The sequence below is a fragment of the Pinus tabuliformis genome, chromosome 1_1, assembly GCF_031772625.1.
Source record: "Pinus tabuliformis cultivar Carrire ecotype Pingquan chromosome 1_1, CPIR1, whole genome shotgun sequence".
NCBI classification, from domain to species: Eukaryota; Viridiplantae; Streptophyta; class Pinopsida; order Pinales; family Pinaceae; genus Pinus; species Pinus tabuliformis.
This window is the reverse complement of record NC_142297.1, coordinates 95345936-95361844: the sequence shown is the minus strand read 5'-3', so window position 1 is coordinate 95361844 and position 15909 is coordinate 95345936. Positions and strand designations below refer to the sequence as shown.

The 15909-nt window shown below is 41.4% G+C and overlaps 1 protein-coding gene across 1 annotated transcript; it reads left to right on the top strand.

Annotated features, from left to right (window-relative positions):
* The first annotated feature begins 14032 nt into the window (after nt 1-14032).
* On the top strand, nt 14033-15527 carry LOC149211814 (ammonium transporter 1 member 2-like). Its single transcript, XM_089390477.1, has one exon. It carries the CDS (start codon nt 14048-14050, stop codon nt 15386-15388), a length of 1341 nt encoding a protein of 446 aa, XP_089246603.1. The 5' UTR covers nt 14033-14047; the 3' UTR covers nt 15389-15527.
* Nucleotides 15528-15909: the final 382 nt, after the last annotated feature.

Genomic DNA, 15909 nt, shown 5'->3' with positions numbered 1-15909 from the left:
ATTTCCTTGCCCAAGGCAAGTAGGCGCGCCCTCACACGAGCTGTATTCCGCACTTCACAACCAAACCTTATTCTCGTGCACAACGGGCGGGTGACTTCACCAAGTCACCAAGACACCCCCTTCGCACAATTGGCTTCACCATTCCACCGTTCAATCTTCGCATGGTAGTCCCACCTGAGTTCCACCGTTACAACTTTATATGACAGGCGGGTGCTCACCTGAGCCACCCAAGAATCTGTGCCAACCGTGGGCGCCCGGCGCCTTCACCCGCGCCCTCACCCAAGATACTAACTTGTGCTGCCGTGCGCTTTCCCCAAGAGTGGGTGCATCTATTCCTGCGCCTTCTTCACAATCCGCGCCTTGCGCCTCTCCTCCTTCGCATTACCAAAGGAACTTGTTCGATTTACTTGAGTTCGAATGATGAACTTTCACTCCAACACATCGTTGCATATATATGAGTGGAAGGGCGAGTCAAGTTGCCCAAGCCGACTCGTCCTCCACATGGCTACATGCCCCTACTCATCGTAAACGCCTTCAAAACGTATGTCGGCCTTGCCCCAAGTGTAGGTCGGCCGTGGGTTGAGAGTTCATGCTCCCCACGCTATAAAACCAAGTCACTCTCCTCCTCGTGTGCATAATATCACACAACTCCATCGCACATTAAGTCTGAGCTCGTACTTTGTCAATTCGCGCACTTGGTTGTTGAACTAACTCGTCGCACTTGTGCTGGTGGGCATGCCAAGGACCGCATGTCCTTACATCCTCCTCCACCTAAAATTATTGTCGTCCTCGACAACATACCATCCTGGTAGCCATCCACCAAGATCATCATCAACAACTGTCTCATTCTCGTTCCATGATATCAACTCCTCCACATACTGCAAACATCCTTGCAACATATGTAGAACTGCCATCTCCATCATGTGTCGTTCCATCCTGTGAACTGTCCTCCTTGTTTTCCTGATGCCAACATCTCTCTGGTACACTGCTAGCCCTCATGACTCGAACTAGTCGGGTGATCAATCCGACTGCCACGCTCAAATCATAAGAATGTTCATTCTTATGCCTTCACCAACCTATCTTAGATTTTGCCACATCCTGGACTCACCAAGAATCTCTCCCATGCTCAGGTCCATGGAAACTCCATCCCATCTACAACATGTCATGATGCTTGATGTCGAACCATCCCTGCACCACCTGTCATACCTGCTCAACCTGTTTTAAGGACTCACTGCCATGAGCAGCTAACAACGAACCCCATCTTCTTTCCCATCTAAGAAGATGTGGAGAGAGTAGAGCCTGAAGGCTCACCCTCACTAATCATCTCAATCCATCTGTCAGGATTTTCTATCTCCATCCTCTGTAGATAAGTGACCCGATCCTCCTCTCAGACTTTCGGCCTCACATAAGCCTCATCATCATCATCATCCTCAACCACTTCTAGCCTTCTTGACACATCCAAGATACTATTAGAAAGAGTCCTGATGACCAATGACTGCTCGGTAAGCTTTGTCTCAACCATAGACAACCGCTTACTCATATCTTCCATCCACTTCTCATCCTCCATTTGCATTACTGCCAACTTACAATCAGGCTTTGTCACTCCAATGGTTGGAACACCAATGGGTACATCCTCCCTTCCATCGTAAATGTACAACCTCTTCAAATGTGGAACAATCATAGCATCAAATTGTTTCAAGAATTCCATTCCCAGCACAGCTTCATAGTCATCTATCCGCACTATAGTGAAGTCGACCTTCCCTGTCCACTCACCTAGTGTTGTGTCCACTTTTTCAGCTACACCAAGAACACAATCAGGAGGAGAATTGACTGTCTTCATTTGTGCCTTCACCAGTACAAACTTCAGCCCAATCCTTCTCGCAGTATATTCACTCATGAAGTTGTGAGTAGCCCCACTATCCACCATAGTGAGTATATCAGCACTCCCAATCTTCATCCGAACATACTCCAACTTGTTCCTCTTAGGATCCCTCCGAGAGATCACCTCTGTAGCAGCAGCAGCACCAAGTATCTGCATCATCCCCACAGAAGCTTCTTCATTCTTCGCATTAGATTGTGCAATCGTAGCCACTTTCGGTCTAGAAGGAAAATTCTTCACCATATGTGGTTCAGCACATATCCAACACTTCAAGGCTTTCTTCATCTTCGACTTATCATCCGATTTCGAAGCATCATCCTTCTTCTTCTCTTTCGGCTTATCGGACTTCTTCTTCCTATCATCAAAAGTCTCATCATAATGCTCCACCAACCTGTCCACAGCAACAAAAGCTTCCTCAAGTGTTTTAATCTTCTGCCTCTTCACTTCATTGCGTGCCCAAGGCTTCAATCCAATAATGAAGTTGAACACCTTATCCCTCTTCGCCATGTCAGGAAGTTCCAGAATCGCACTTGCAAACTCCCGCTGATATGTCTAAAGGTTCCCTGTCTGCTTTATGAACTTTATCTTCATCCTTGCTTCCCACGTTTCATCCTGAGGACTAAAATGGGTCTGCAAAGCTTTCTTCGTTTCATCCCACGAAGTAATGTCACCAGCACTGCCATTGGCAATCTGATCCATCCTCCTTCGCCACCACATCTTAACATCCTTTGTCAAGAACTGAGTAGCTACCTTCACCTTCGTCTCGTCATCAGATAGACCCAGTCGTTCCAAGTATTGCTCCATGTCCCATAGAAAGTTGCCAAGAGTCTTTGCACTCCTTGTACCATCATAAGATTCTGGTTCTTTGACTTTCACATGAGGCACTCCTCCACCTGAGTTATGCCTCATGGCCTTCTTCAACACCGCGATCTCATCTCTGGCCTCGTCAAGAGATTTCTGCAAGTCCACGATCTCTGCCAAGCCTCAATCTCTTGCCTCTTCAATCTACTTGACTCTTACTTCAAGTTGTGTACACAAAAGATCAGTGTGCTCGTGTTGAGTTCGGAGTTCATCGAGCTCTTCCTTCATCTTCGAATTGGCCTCTTGATCTTTCTTGATCAAGTCCATATTCTTAGTATAGAAAGCTTTTAAGTCCTCCATCTTTTCCAACACCTTTTCAATGAATGCCATAGTAGCATCCTTCGCACCGTGACTAGACCCAACCTGAGATTCACCTGCCATTGCTAATAGTTTCCTTCTTTGCAATCTAGTTTCCACCATCCAACAGCTTCACCAAGATGCCTGCAACCTGAACCAGCCCTTGTTCCACTTGTATGTGAAACAACTTCCTTCACCTGCAAGTACCTGCTTCACTGTCACTATTTTCCAATCTTCAACCAACTTCCTGCAAGACTTCTCCAAGTCTTCAGACTAGCTCTGATACCACCTTCACTTCAGTGGAGTTGTGTAGCAGCTTCAACCTTCAATGCCCGAATCAGCTGCTCTGATACCACCGAACACTTTCTTTTCACCAATACTTATGTTCGTGGACTACGTCTAACAACTTATCCTACATAGTTTGTGTTTTTCAACCAAGTAATTATTAATGTTCCTTTATACGAATGAACACCCATACACATTTATTATCAACAACAATTATACATGAAGAACACAATTGCACAGTATAAAGGGAGGGGCAACTCCCTGAACAATGAGTATGCTCGAATAATATATTATACAACTTTACAAAGTTACAATGTTTTACAAGTATACTTGGAACCCCCAAGTTTCATACTTAGCCAAATTTACGACATCATCACACCTTCGTGTGATAGCCAAGATTTCCTTGCCCAAGGCGGGCGGGCGCACCCTCACATGATCTGCCTTCCGCACTTCACAACCGAACCTTGTTCTCGTGCACGATGGGCGAGTGACTTCACCAAGTCACCAAGACACCCCCTTCGCACAATCGGCTTCACCGTTCCACCATTCAATCTTCGCATGGTAGTCTCACCCGAGTTCCACCGTTTACAACTTTATACGACGGGCGGGCGCTCACCCGAGCCACCCAAGAACCCGTGCTAACCGTGGGCACCCGACGCCTTCACCGGCACCCTCACCCAAGATACCAACTTGTGCTGCCGCGCGCTTTGCCCAAGAGTGGGCGCATCTATTCCTGCGCCTTCTTCACAATCTGTGCCTCGCACCTCTCCTCCTTAGCATTACCAAAGGAACTTGTTCAATTTGCTTGAGTTTGAATGATGAACTTTCGCTTCAACACATCGTTGCATATATATGAGTGGAAAGGCGAGTCAAACTGCCCAAGCCGACTCGTCCTCCACATGGTTACATGCCCCTACTCATTGCAAACGCCTTCAAAACGTATGTCGGCCTTGCCCCAAGTGTAGGTCGGCCGTGGGTTGAGCGTTCATGCTCCCCACGCAGTAAAACCAAGTCGCTCTCCTCCTCATGTGCATATTATCACATGACTCCATCGCACATTAAGTCTGAGCTCGTACTTTGTCAATTCGCGTGCCCGGTTGTTGAACCAACTCATCGCACTTGTGCCAGTGGGCGTGCCAAGGACCGCATGTCCTTACATGGAGAGTCAACCCTTCGTCAAATGCCAAATGCCACTAGTTTAAGCCACGATGAACGACAATGCAGTAGAAGTTATTTCCAACTGCATCCACAACAATTGGTAAAAGTCCAAACCACACTAGGAAAAAATGGATTCCAAGCCTTTGGAAAAAAACAAATGTGAAACCTAGTAAATAAACAATAAAAACCCTCACAAAATTGACAATACCCCTACCTTCATTGCTTTGTAAAAATTGTTTACATCAAAACATCAACTACTCTTAAAGTAAAGACTACATAACACCTTAGCTAAATCTCTCAAGAACACAAACAAAACCAAACACCAAACTCTATCAAAACAAGTCATGATAAACAACAATGAAATAAAACCATTACCATAACATCACAACCATAATAATAAAACCATTACCATAACATCACAACAATAATAAATAAAGCTAGACAAAAATAAATAAATCTTTAACAAATCAATAACATAAAACCAAAAATCAAATTATATATATATATATATATATATATGGAACCACGCATAAAGTAAGAAGAAAGAGAACCACGCATAAACATGAAAAATATGGAATAGTAAGAAGAAAGAGAACCACGCATAAACATGAAAAATATGGAATATTCGTACCGTCTTGTACTATAACGATACGAATTTGATTTTATGCCACACTGATTTTAAATATAACCGGAATATGCTGAATAAAATATTTACATATTAGATGAAAATACTTATGGATTGGGTGAAATAATAATTGGTTTTACTGTCATTGGATTTTACAATTTTCATAAAATATTATTATGGTAATTGTGTGAGGATCTTCAAACATTTTTTAAATAATTTTAATTTTCCATAGTTAATTTATTTCCACCCTTAATCCTTCCCATCATACCTTCAAACTTACTAATAAAATTAGTATAAATTGATTTCTAAAATCAGATTTGTTACTTCAATGATGGCTATGTGGTGTTATATTGTACTATAATATCTAGTTGTGCAGTCACCATTATATGTATCTAACACACCGTCATCTTTGAATCCGTCGTGCATTCACCAATATTTATAACAACTATTGAACATTATTGCTTTTAATGATTTATTTCAATAATTAATTAACAAAAATATCTGTGATAAAAATACATTATAAGTATTAATATTTTGTATAAATAATATATCAATAACGATATACGTCAGCAATCATTTTCGTTGTTACAAAATTTGAAAACGAATATTTTTTAAATTATATTTTTGGAAACAATAACGCGTGCAAGAGTGACTATTGGACATTATTTTTGAAAGCCAAAGGCCATAAAAGTGAGCATTATAAGCATCCTATGATTTATTTAAATAATTGACGTCAGCATTATTTACTTCAACCATCATTTTTATTGTTTGCTTTAAAAAACTAGAACACGAATCTGTTTAATAATATAATATTATATAACCTTTTATCAATGTGTTTGAAAGCAAAGGTCATTGGGACACATCATCATTTTCGAAATCCAAAAGCCAAAAAAGTGAGAAATAATTAAGTTATGAGTCATAACATAACGTATGATAAATTAATAAAAACGATTTTTATAAAAATAAATACTAAATGCAAATTGGCGAATACTAAAATGAGTTATGCACCCTCACGCGCCATGACAGAAAAGACAACTTGCAAAAAAATGTTGGAAAATTAACGGCCACGCAAAGACTACAAGGAAAGAAAAACAATGCAAAAGTTAACAGCGATGGCGATATAAATTGAAGAGGTCAGACAGTAAAACAAATAGAATGTGACAAATATTTAAAAATAAAAAAATTAACTGTTTCATAAAACCATTCAATCTCATAAACGGTTTCATGAAACATGTCTACTTACATTATATTAATATCTCTCTGTATGTTTTAAGATTATAATAATTACAGTTGACCAACAAAACTCGACAATCTCTTGTACAATCGCTGCAGTAATTTAGATTTCTTCTTATTTTACTAGAGATACTGCAAGCCGAACAAGGTTTCCTGTTAGCTCATGTTATTATATTGTTTTTGTTTCACCGTCCTTTCACCTATGTACTATGAATCTTGATCGCAGAGGAAATATGCATCTATATATAAGGGTTGTAATACACGGGAATTCTCATTGAATTCCATCACTAGTCTCGAACTGCTCCATATTCCGGTTCGAATTCTGAACTGCAGGTTCTCATCTAGCCTGGTGGAAGCTCAACCTGTGTTCTTTTTCGCCCAGTCGGTCGGGGTTTCGAATCCAAACATCTCAAAACTCGGATTTCAGTTCTCCCAGTGCGCATTGCGCGTAGCATGTTCGACTCTCACCAGTCCGGAGTTCTCAGATCGGATTTCAGTTCTCTTGCTCTGAAAATTGGAATCCCGTTCTTCTCAAAGCTAAGTTTGGAAGTTTTCCCTCTTTTAATCCCGTAAATCTCAAAGCTTCTATTTCAATTCTTCTAATTCGAATCTGGTGCCTGTAAGACCTCATATTATGTTTCTCCCTGTTCGAATCCTATCTGTAAGAGATCGTATTATGCTTCTCCATGTTTGAATCCCGTTCTTTTAAAGCATGTGCTTCACTTCTTTCAGTTCCAATTTCGTCATTTTAAACCGCGTACTTCACTTCTTCCGGTTTGAATCCCGTCCCTTTAAATTAAATTCGTATTTCACAGATTCGATCTCGTAGACTTTAAAGATCCCATTTCACTTTTCCCGGTTCAGATCCCATCCCTCTGAAACACGTATATCAGTTCTCCCGGTCCGAAATTTACATGTTGAGAGTCTGTCTTTAATTTCTCCATGCTCGAATCCTTGCCCTTTAAAGCTCGAATTTCACTTCGGCTCCATTTTCGTCCTCTTTAAAGTTCAAATTTCACTGATTCTTGTTGTTCAAGTTCTGTCCCTCTCAAATCTCGCATTTGACTTCTGCCGGCTCGAGTTCCTCGTCGCCTGATCAAACCCCGCTCATCCTCCATGTCTAGCTCCAGCGACACCTGCACAGCTCCTGAGCTGGCGGCTCTACAGAACCTCCTCAACGGCACGGCCGGCGACTTTTTCTGCGAAGTTGCAGGCCGTTTCCGACCAACTCTCGGCGACGAGCCGTGCCCTGGATACCACGTACCTGTTCTTCTCGGCCTTCTGTTGGGGATTTTTAATGGGAAAATCCCAAAAACAAACAAAATAAACTCACAGAGGCAATGCTCTGTTTCTACATTTCCAGGATCTTTTGTGTACATGCAAGCTTTAAAAATATTTACTGAGGAAGAGAGTAAAACACCACCATAAAAGGGTTTTTATTCATTAAAATATAAAGCCTGATATATATTCATCCTCTTTGCTGAGAGGGGTTCACCACAAATACGTTCAACAAAAACATTTACTCTGTCTCCACATGAGAATTTACTCTACTGGGTAAAACTTTCATTTACATTCACTGCTGTGAAAACATATTACTTACTGGAGACATGAGAATTTACTCTACTGGGTAAAACTCTCATTTACATTCACTGCTGTGAAAACATATTACTTACTGGTGTAAAACCTTCTTTTACATTCACCGCTGTGAAAACATATTACTTACTGGTGTAAAACCTTCTTTTACATACTGCTGTAAAAACAAAATTTACACAGGCTTACAAAACATTTTACGTGCCGTAAATATTTTTAACACACTGACCAGACCATGCCTTTCTTTAAATGCACCATACCTCCAATACATATAAAAACATTAAAATTTAAATCATCTACCAATACTTCTACGGGCACATTTAATTCATTAATTATTTTACCGCGGTCAATCAATCTTCAAATCCACGTAAATATTAAATGCTGGCTCGTATGCATCTTCGGACAATCGACGGTGGAGGTTGATGAAGTAAATCGGACGGTGGAGGAGAATATCGGGAGGCATTACTTAACTGAACAATACGTCCCGATATGTCAGAGATGATGACGTATGGGGATAGCCACGCGTCAACACTAAATTGTATCAGGCCCTTGTGTACGGAAACCACTCCATACCAAAGAGCGGTGCGATATGCCTCAAGCGGGTTTGTGGTTTCATTCTGGCGGTTTTGGAGTTATGTACGGCTGCGCAGTTGGAATTATGACTTCAACACTCCCCTTTAATTTCAACTGCTGGGCATTCGGTCATACCCAGACACTTTCTCAAAAATTCAAAGCTTTTCTGATCCAAAGGCTTTGTCAAGATGTCTGCTACCTGTTCTTGAGTCCTACAATGTTCTAGGACAATTTCTCCATTGTTCACCAATTCTCTGATGTAGTGAAACCTTGTATCAATGTGTTTCGTTCTCTTATGAAACACTGAATTCTTTGAAAATGCAATAACTGAGCTATTGTCACAAAAAATCACTGTCGCTTTTGCCTGCTCTTGGCCTAAGCTTCTCAACATTCTTCTCATCCACACTGCTTGACATGCTGCTGTTGTAGCTGCCACATATTCAGCCTCTGCTATAGACAATGCTACAATGGACTGCTTCTTAGAAGCCCATGAAATGGCTCCTGAACCCATATGAAATACATAACCGGAAGTGCTTTTCCGATCATCTACACTTCCAGCCCAATCACTATCAGTGTATCCAATTAAATCTGAATGTTCTGAGACAGTATATAAAATGCCAAACATTTTGGTACCTTTGCAATACCTCAAAATTCTTTTTGTTGCCTGCCAATGTGCCTCCTTTGGCCTCTCCATAAATCTGGAAATTAAACTAACAGCATACATAATGTCAGGCCTAGTTGTTGTTAGATACATAAGGCTTCCAACAATACTTTTGTACAAACTAGGATCAAAATCCTTGCTGCTGTCCTCTCTGCTGAGTTTTAATCCCATTACTGTGGGAGTGATCGCTGCTTTGCATTCTTGCATGTTAAATCTGCCCAACACTTGATTTACATATCTTACTTGTGAGATAAAAATTCCTTTTTCATTTTGATCTACTTCTATGCCTAAGAAGTATCTTAAGAAACCCATGTCAGTGATTTCAAATTCCTTCTTCATGACTGATTTAAAATTCTCAATGAGTTGATCATCAATTCCAGTGAAAATAACATCATCAACAGATAAGACAACAATTAAAATTTTACCATCTTTTTCTTTAATGTAGACGGTGGGTTCTCCTTCACACTTGTCGAATTCATTATCCAATAGATATGAATCTATCCTGCTATACCATGCTCTTGGCGCTTGCTTCAGCCCATAAAGAGCCTTCTTCAATTTCCACACTTTGTGCTCTTCACCTTTCTTCTCATAGCCTAGAGGCTGTTCAACATAAACCTCTTCTTTTAACACTCCATTCAGGAATGCTGACTTCACGTCCATTTGGTAAACTTTCCATTTGTTTTGAGCTGCTATGGACAGCACTGCTCTCACGGTTTCCATTCTTGCAACCGGGGCGAAAGTCTCCTCATAATCTCTCCCATACTGCTGCTTGTACCCCTTGACAACCAGCCTTGCCTTGTGTTTTTCAATCTTTCCTTCAGCATTGCTCTTGGTCTTGTAAACCCATTTGACTCCAATAACTTCTTTGCCTTTTGGTAGCTCAACCAAATCCCATGTCTTGTTTCTCTCTATGGCATTCATCTCCTCATCCATAGCTTCTATCCATTTCCTATCTTTAATTACATCCTCGAAATGAATAGGATCATCAACATGACAATACAAGGCAAATAAGGAATTCATTCCTTCATCATAAATGTCACTTAAGTTTCTGAACTTCTTACCTCTTTCATTTGGTGTGCAAGTGCTTGAAGATGCACTTGAATTTCCTCCTTGTGGTGTGCTTGGAGAAGCACTCTCATTTATCCTCAATGGTTTCCCTTGCTGTCCTTGTGTTGGCGTTGCTATTTGAGGATGCATTTCAGCCACCTCCTCATCATCTTCATCATGAGGCAAATAGTTTTTAACATTAACTGTCTTCTCTATGCTTCCATCCCAAGCTTCCTCTTCAATGAATTGAACATCTCTGCTGACAAAAAACTTCTTGGAGGATGGAATATACAACCTGTAAGCTTTGAATTCCTCACTGTATCCAATGAATAGACATTTCTCCCCTTTGCTGTCCAACTTCCTCCTTAGCTGATATGGTATGTGTGCATAGGCCACACATCCAAAAACTCTCATGTGGGTGACTCCTTGCTTTCTCCCACTCCATGCCTCTTCCGACACTTTGTTCAACACTGTTTTTGTAGGACACCTGTTCAAAATATACACAGCACAATTTACAGCTTCAGCCCAATAGTCATTTGGCAAATGCTTTGCCTTCAACATGCTCCTCGCCATATCCATGATGGTCCTGTTCTTCCTTTCAGCAACTCCATTTTGCTGTGGGGTGTACCTTGCTGTAAACTGTTTATGTATACCATTTTCTCTACAAAATCTTAGGAATTCCTTGGAGATATACTCACCTCCTCTATCAGTTTTCAAAACTTTTATATGCAGTCCGCTTTGGTTTTCCACAAATGCCTTGAAGTTTTGGAATTTCTCAAACACTTCACTTTTGTTTTTAAGGAAATATATCCAAGTCTTTCTTGTAAATTCATCAATGAATGTTAGGAAATATTGGCTGCCTGCTAATGATGGAGCTTGCATTGGTCCACATAAATCTGAGTGGATGATCTCTAAGGGTGCCTTTGCCCTTATGCTTTTACCTGATGGAAAACTTTCTCTATGTTGTTTCCCCAATATGCAGCCTTCACATAAGTTGTCCGGTTTCTCTATCAATGGTAATCCTCTTACCATTCCTTTCCTACTCAACAAGTTTAGACCTCCAAAATTGAGATGTTCAAATCTCAAGTGCCACAACCAATTTTCATCCTTTGGCACGCTTTGGAAAGCCTCTTGGGTGACTGCTGCAATTTCATTTTTGTTTTTCAAATCTGCCCTGATCCTGAGAGGGAACATCCTATTCCTTGTCATCTTTACTTCAGCAATGCATCGTTTGCTGGGTGCTATGTCCATGATGGTGCATACATCATTTTTAAAATAAAACATTGTACCCCTTATGGACAAGCTGTCCAATACTCAAGAGGTTACATCTCATTCCAGGGACATAGTAGACATCTGCTATGGTTTTCTTTTCTCCTTGCTTTGTAAATATTTTTACCTCCCCTTTTCCCATAACAAAGATTTTGCTATCAGTTCCTAGTGTGACTTCTGATTTCACATTTTTATCTAAGGCATAAAAGAAGGCTATGTTTCCTGTCATATGGTTGCTGCAACCTGAGTCTAAAAACCATATGTCTTCACTATTTGTTTCAGCCATGTTACAAGCTAACAACACATTACCTTGATTGTTGTTTTCTCTAGTGACATTTGCATTTGATCTATTGTTCATATCACGCTGCTTCTTCCTACATTCACTGGCATAATGCCCATATTTTTTACAATAATAGCATTGGACATTGGATTTTTCATACCTTTGTCCTTGAGCATGATGTTGTCCTCCTTGTTGGCTGCTGCCTTGGCCTTGGTTCTGATTTGGATTGCTGCCTCTTCCTTGAACATTTGTTGGGCTGTTCCTTCCACCTCTGTTTTGGCTTCTACCTCTTCCTCTTTTGTTTCCTCTGCCTTGACCTCTTCCTCTTCCAAAAGACATCTGGGTCTTGAAGACTTGCTCTAGAGATGAGTTTTCATTTCTACTCAACCTCTGGTCATCTGTTATCAGTGATGCATGTAGCTCATCAACTGAAAATTTTGAGAGATCCTTTGTCTCTTCAATGGTGGTGACAATCGCATCAAACTTTGAGGGTAAGACCCTCAATATTTTCTCCACAATCCTCCTATTTTCAAGGGTTTCTCCATGAGTCCTTATCTGTGTGACCAAACCAATTACATGTGTAAAGAATGAGTCAATGTTCTCTGACTCCTTCATGCACAGATTCTCAAAATCCTTCCTCAGCAATTGTAGTTTTGCTGTCTTCACTCTCTCCATGCCTTGATAGGTTGTCTTGAGGGTTTGCCATGCTTCATTGGTTGTCTTAGCTGTTGCTAACCTTGAAAACACACTCTGGTCTACTGCTAGATACAACAACACACAGGTTTTTGAATCCTTCTTCCTGTTGCTCTTCAGTAGATCTCTCTCTCCCTGAGTTAATGCATTGAACTCAGTTTCATCTGCTGGTTCTTCAAAACCATCTTCAACTATTTCCCATAAATATTGAGAGGCAAACAGAGCAGTCATGGTTATTGCCCAATAGTCATAGTTTTTCCCATTAAACTGTGGGAGCTGGGTGTTAAACATACCCATACCAGTGCTTGTGCTGGCCATTCCTTGCATTCTGATCTATGCCTCTAAATCCTTGACTGTATGTTTAAAACAACTCACTGCTTCTTCAGCAACACATAAAAAAACTTTTTGGAATACCTGAATCCTTTGCCTGAGACTTTATTTTGCTGGAGAAGATCTACTGCTGCAACAAAAGACTCCTCCTTTCAGCTTCTTGAACACTTTCAAAGAGCCTAAGCCAGCTCTGATACCACTGTTGGGGATTTTTAATGGGAAAATCCCAAAAACAAACAAAATAAACTCACAGAGGCAATGCTCTGTTTCTACCTTTCTAGGATCTTTTGTGCACAGGGAAGCTTTAAATTTTTTTACTGAGGAACAGAGTAAAACACCACCATAAAAGGATTTCTATTCATTAAAATATAAAGCCTGATACATATTCATCCTCTTTGCTGAGAGGGGTTCACCACAAATACGTTCAACAAAAACATTTACTCTGTCTCCACATGAGAATTTACTCTGCTGGGTAAAACTCTCATTTACATTCACTGCTGTGAAAACATATTACTTACTGGTGTAAAACCTTCTTTTACATACTGCTGTAAAAACAAAATTTACACAAGCTTACAAAACAAATGCGCTCCTCTCTGTTCTTTTCTTCATGCACTGCTGTGCAAATTCTCTCTATTCTCTTTCGCTGCCCCCGAGCTCTCACATATTACATTTTTTCAACACATCACATAAAAACATATTACAACACACGACTCCTTTTCATTTTTTTTGAAAACAAAATAAAAAAACACAATTACATTTTACGTGCCGTAAATATTTTTAACACACTGACCAGACCATGCTTTTCTTTAAATGCACCATACCTCCGATACATATAAAAACATTAAAATTTAAATCATCTACCAATACTTCTACGAGCACATTTAATTCATTAATTATTTTACCGCGGTCAACCAATCTTCAAATCCACGTAAATATTAAATGCTGGCTCGTATGCATCTTCGGACAATCGACGGTGGAGGTTGATGAAGTAAATCGGACGGTGGAGGAGAATATCGGGAGGCATTACTTAACTGAACAATACGTCCCGATATGTCAGAGATGATGACGTATGGGGAGAGCCACGCGTCAACACTAAATTGTATCGGGCCCTTGTGTACGGAAACCACTCCATACCAAAGAGCGGTGCGATATGCCTCAAGCGGGTTTGTGGTTTCATTCTGGCGGTTTTGGAGTTATGTACGGCTGCGCAGTTGGAATTATGACTTCAACACCTTCCTCGTCTTCGCCATGCAGCTAGGGTTTGCCATGCTATGCGTAGGGTCCGTGCGGGCCAAGAACACCGTGAATATCATGCTCACCAATGTTCTCGACGCGGCCGCGGGCGGCATCTTCTACTATCTCTTTGGCTTCGCCTTCGCCTTCGGAAGGGGAAAGCACTCCAATGGCTTCATTGGCCATTATTTCTTTGCGCTGAAGGACGTGCCAAATGAGAACTTCCAGTATGATTATGCATATTTTCTGTACCAGTGGGCTTTCGCCATCGCGGCCGCGGGGATCACCAGTGGATCCATCGCTGAGCGCACGCAGTTCCCGGCGTACTTGATCTACAGTTCGATTCTCACGGGGTTCGTCTACCCGGTGGTTTCGCATTGGGTGTGGTCGCCTGATGGTTGGCTCAGCGCTTCGAAAGCCAGCGGTTTTCTTTTCGGAAGCGGAGTCTATGACTTCGCCGGCAGCGGGGTCGTTCACATGGTCGGTGGGGTCGCCGGTTTATGGGGAGCGCTTATTGAGGGGCCGAGGATCGGCCGATATAACCACGAGGGGAAGCCAAACGCGATCAGGGGCCACAGTGCCACGTTGGTGGTGTTGGGAACCTTTTTGTTATGGTTTGGATGGTACGGGTTCAATCCAGGGTCATTTGTAAAAATCTTAGTGCCCTACAGTTCGGGTGGGGGTAGTTACGTGGACGGTCAGTGGACAGCGATTGGCAGGACAGCTGTCACGACCACTCTTGCTGGCTGCTCTGCGGCTTTGACAACGTTGTTTGGGCGAAGGCTTCTAATAGGTCACTGGAATGTGTTGGACGTGTGCAACGGGTTGCTCGGTGGATTTGCGGCGATCACGGGCGGGTGCTCTATGGTGGAGCCATGGGCCGCCATTGTTTGTGGGTTTGTCTTGGCGTGGGTGTTGATAGGCTTCAACATATTGGCTGCCAAGATGAAGTATGATGACCCCCTAGAGGCTGCGCAACTTCACGGTGGTTGCGGGGCTTGGGGTATCATCTTTACCGCACTCTTTGCAAAGGAGGAGTATGTTTTGCAAGTGTACGGGCTGTCTCCTAATGGGATCTCCTCGAGGCCCTACGGGTTATTCATGGGTGGAGGTGGGAGACTCCTAGCTGCCCATGTCATACAAATCCTGGTCACCGCAGGATGGGTCACTGCCACCATGGTCCCCGTGTTTTATATTCTGCACAAGTTCAACCTTCTAAGGGTATCTAGGGATGATGAGATGGCGGACATGGATAAGACTAGTCATGGTGGAGTCGCTTATGTATTTCATGATGGTGACGGTGATGGTGACGCACAAATTCATCCCATGGGGTTCATGGTGAAGGCTTTTCCTAGCATAAGCCTTACTCCCTAATATCACTAAATTTGGCTACAACCATATTTCATGTGGTGTGGGTAACGTTGATGATTAGCCTTTGACTAAAAAAAACAACAAAGGTCCATGTAATGTTAAAAGTATGTTTGTAATCTTGAAATAGGTTTTGTTGTGATGTTTGGCCCTTTGGAAGTTATGAATGAACAATCGCATATAGATTTAATTTAACTAGGGATTTATTATTTTTGGAGGGATTAAAAATCGAGGTGGGGAGCTATGCGCATATTCTCAATTTTAGTTTTATGTGAGCAAGCATAGCAGGGGTTTTATGTAATGTTGTATCTTTAATTCTGGATATTCTCATATGGATTATGTCTCAGCTCATCCATGTTACATGTCTTGTTTTTCTGACATTTATAGTCTACAATTCTCAGCATCAATAGGTCTAATTGTTTTTGGCTTTATATGTACTTGCTCATTGTATTTTCTTAATATAATATATCATGATTTTCTCTCTAAAAAAATCTTTAATTTTTGAAGAGATTAAAAAAAATTGATAA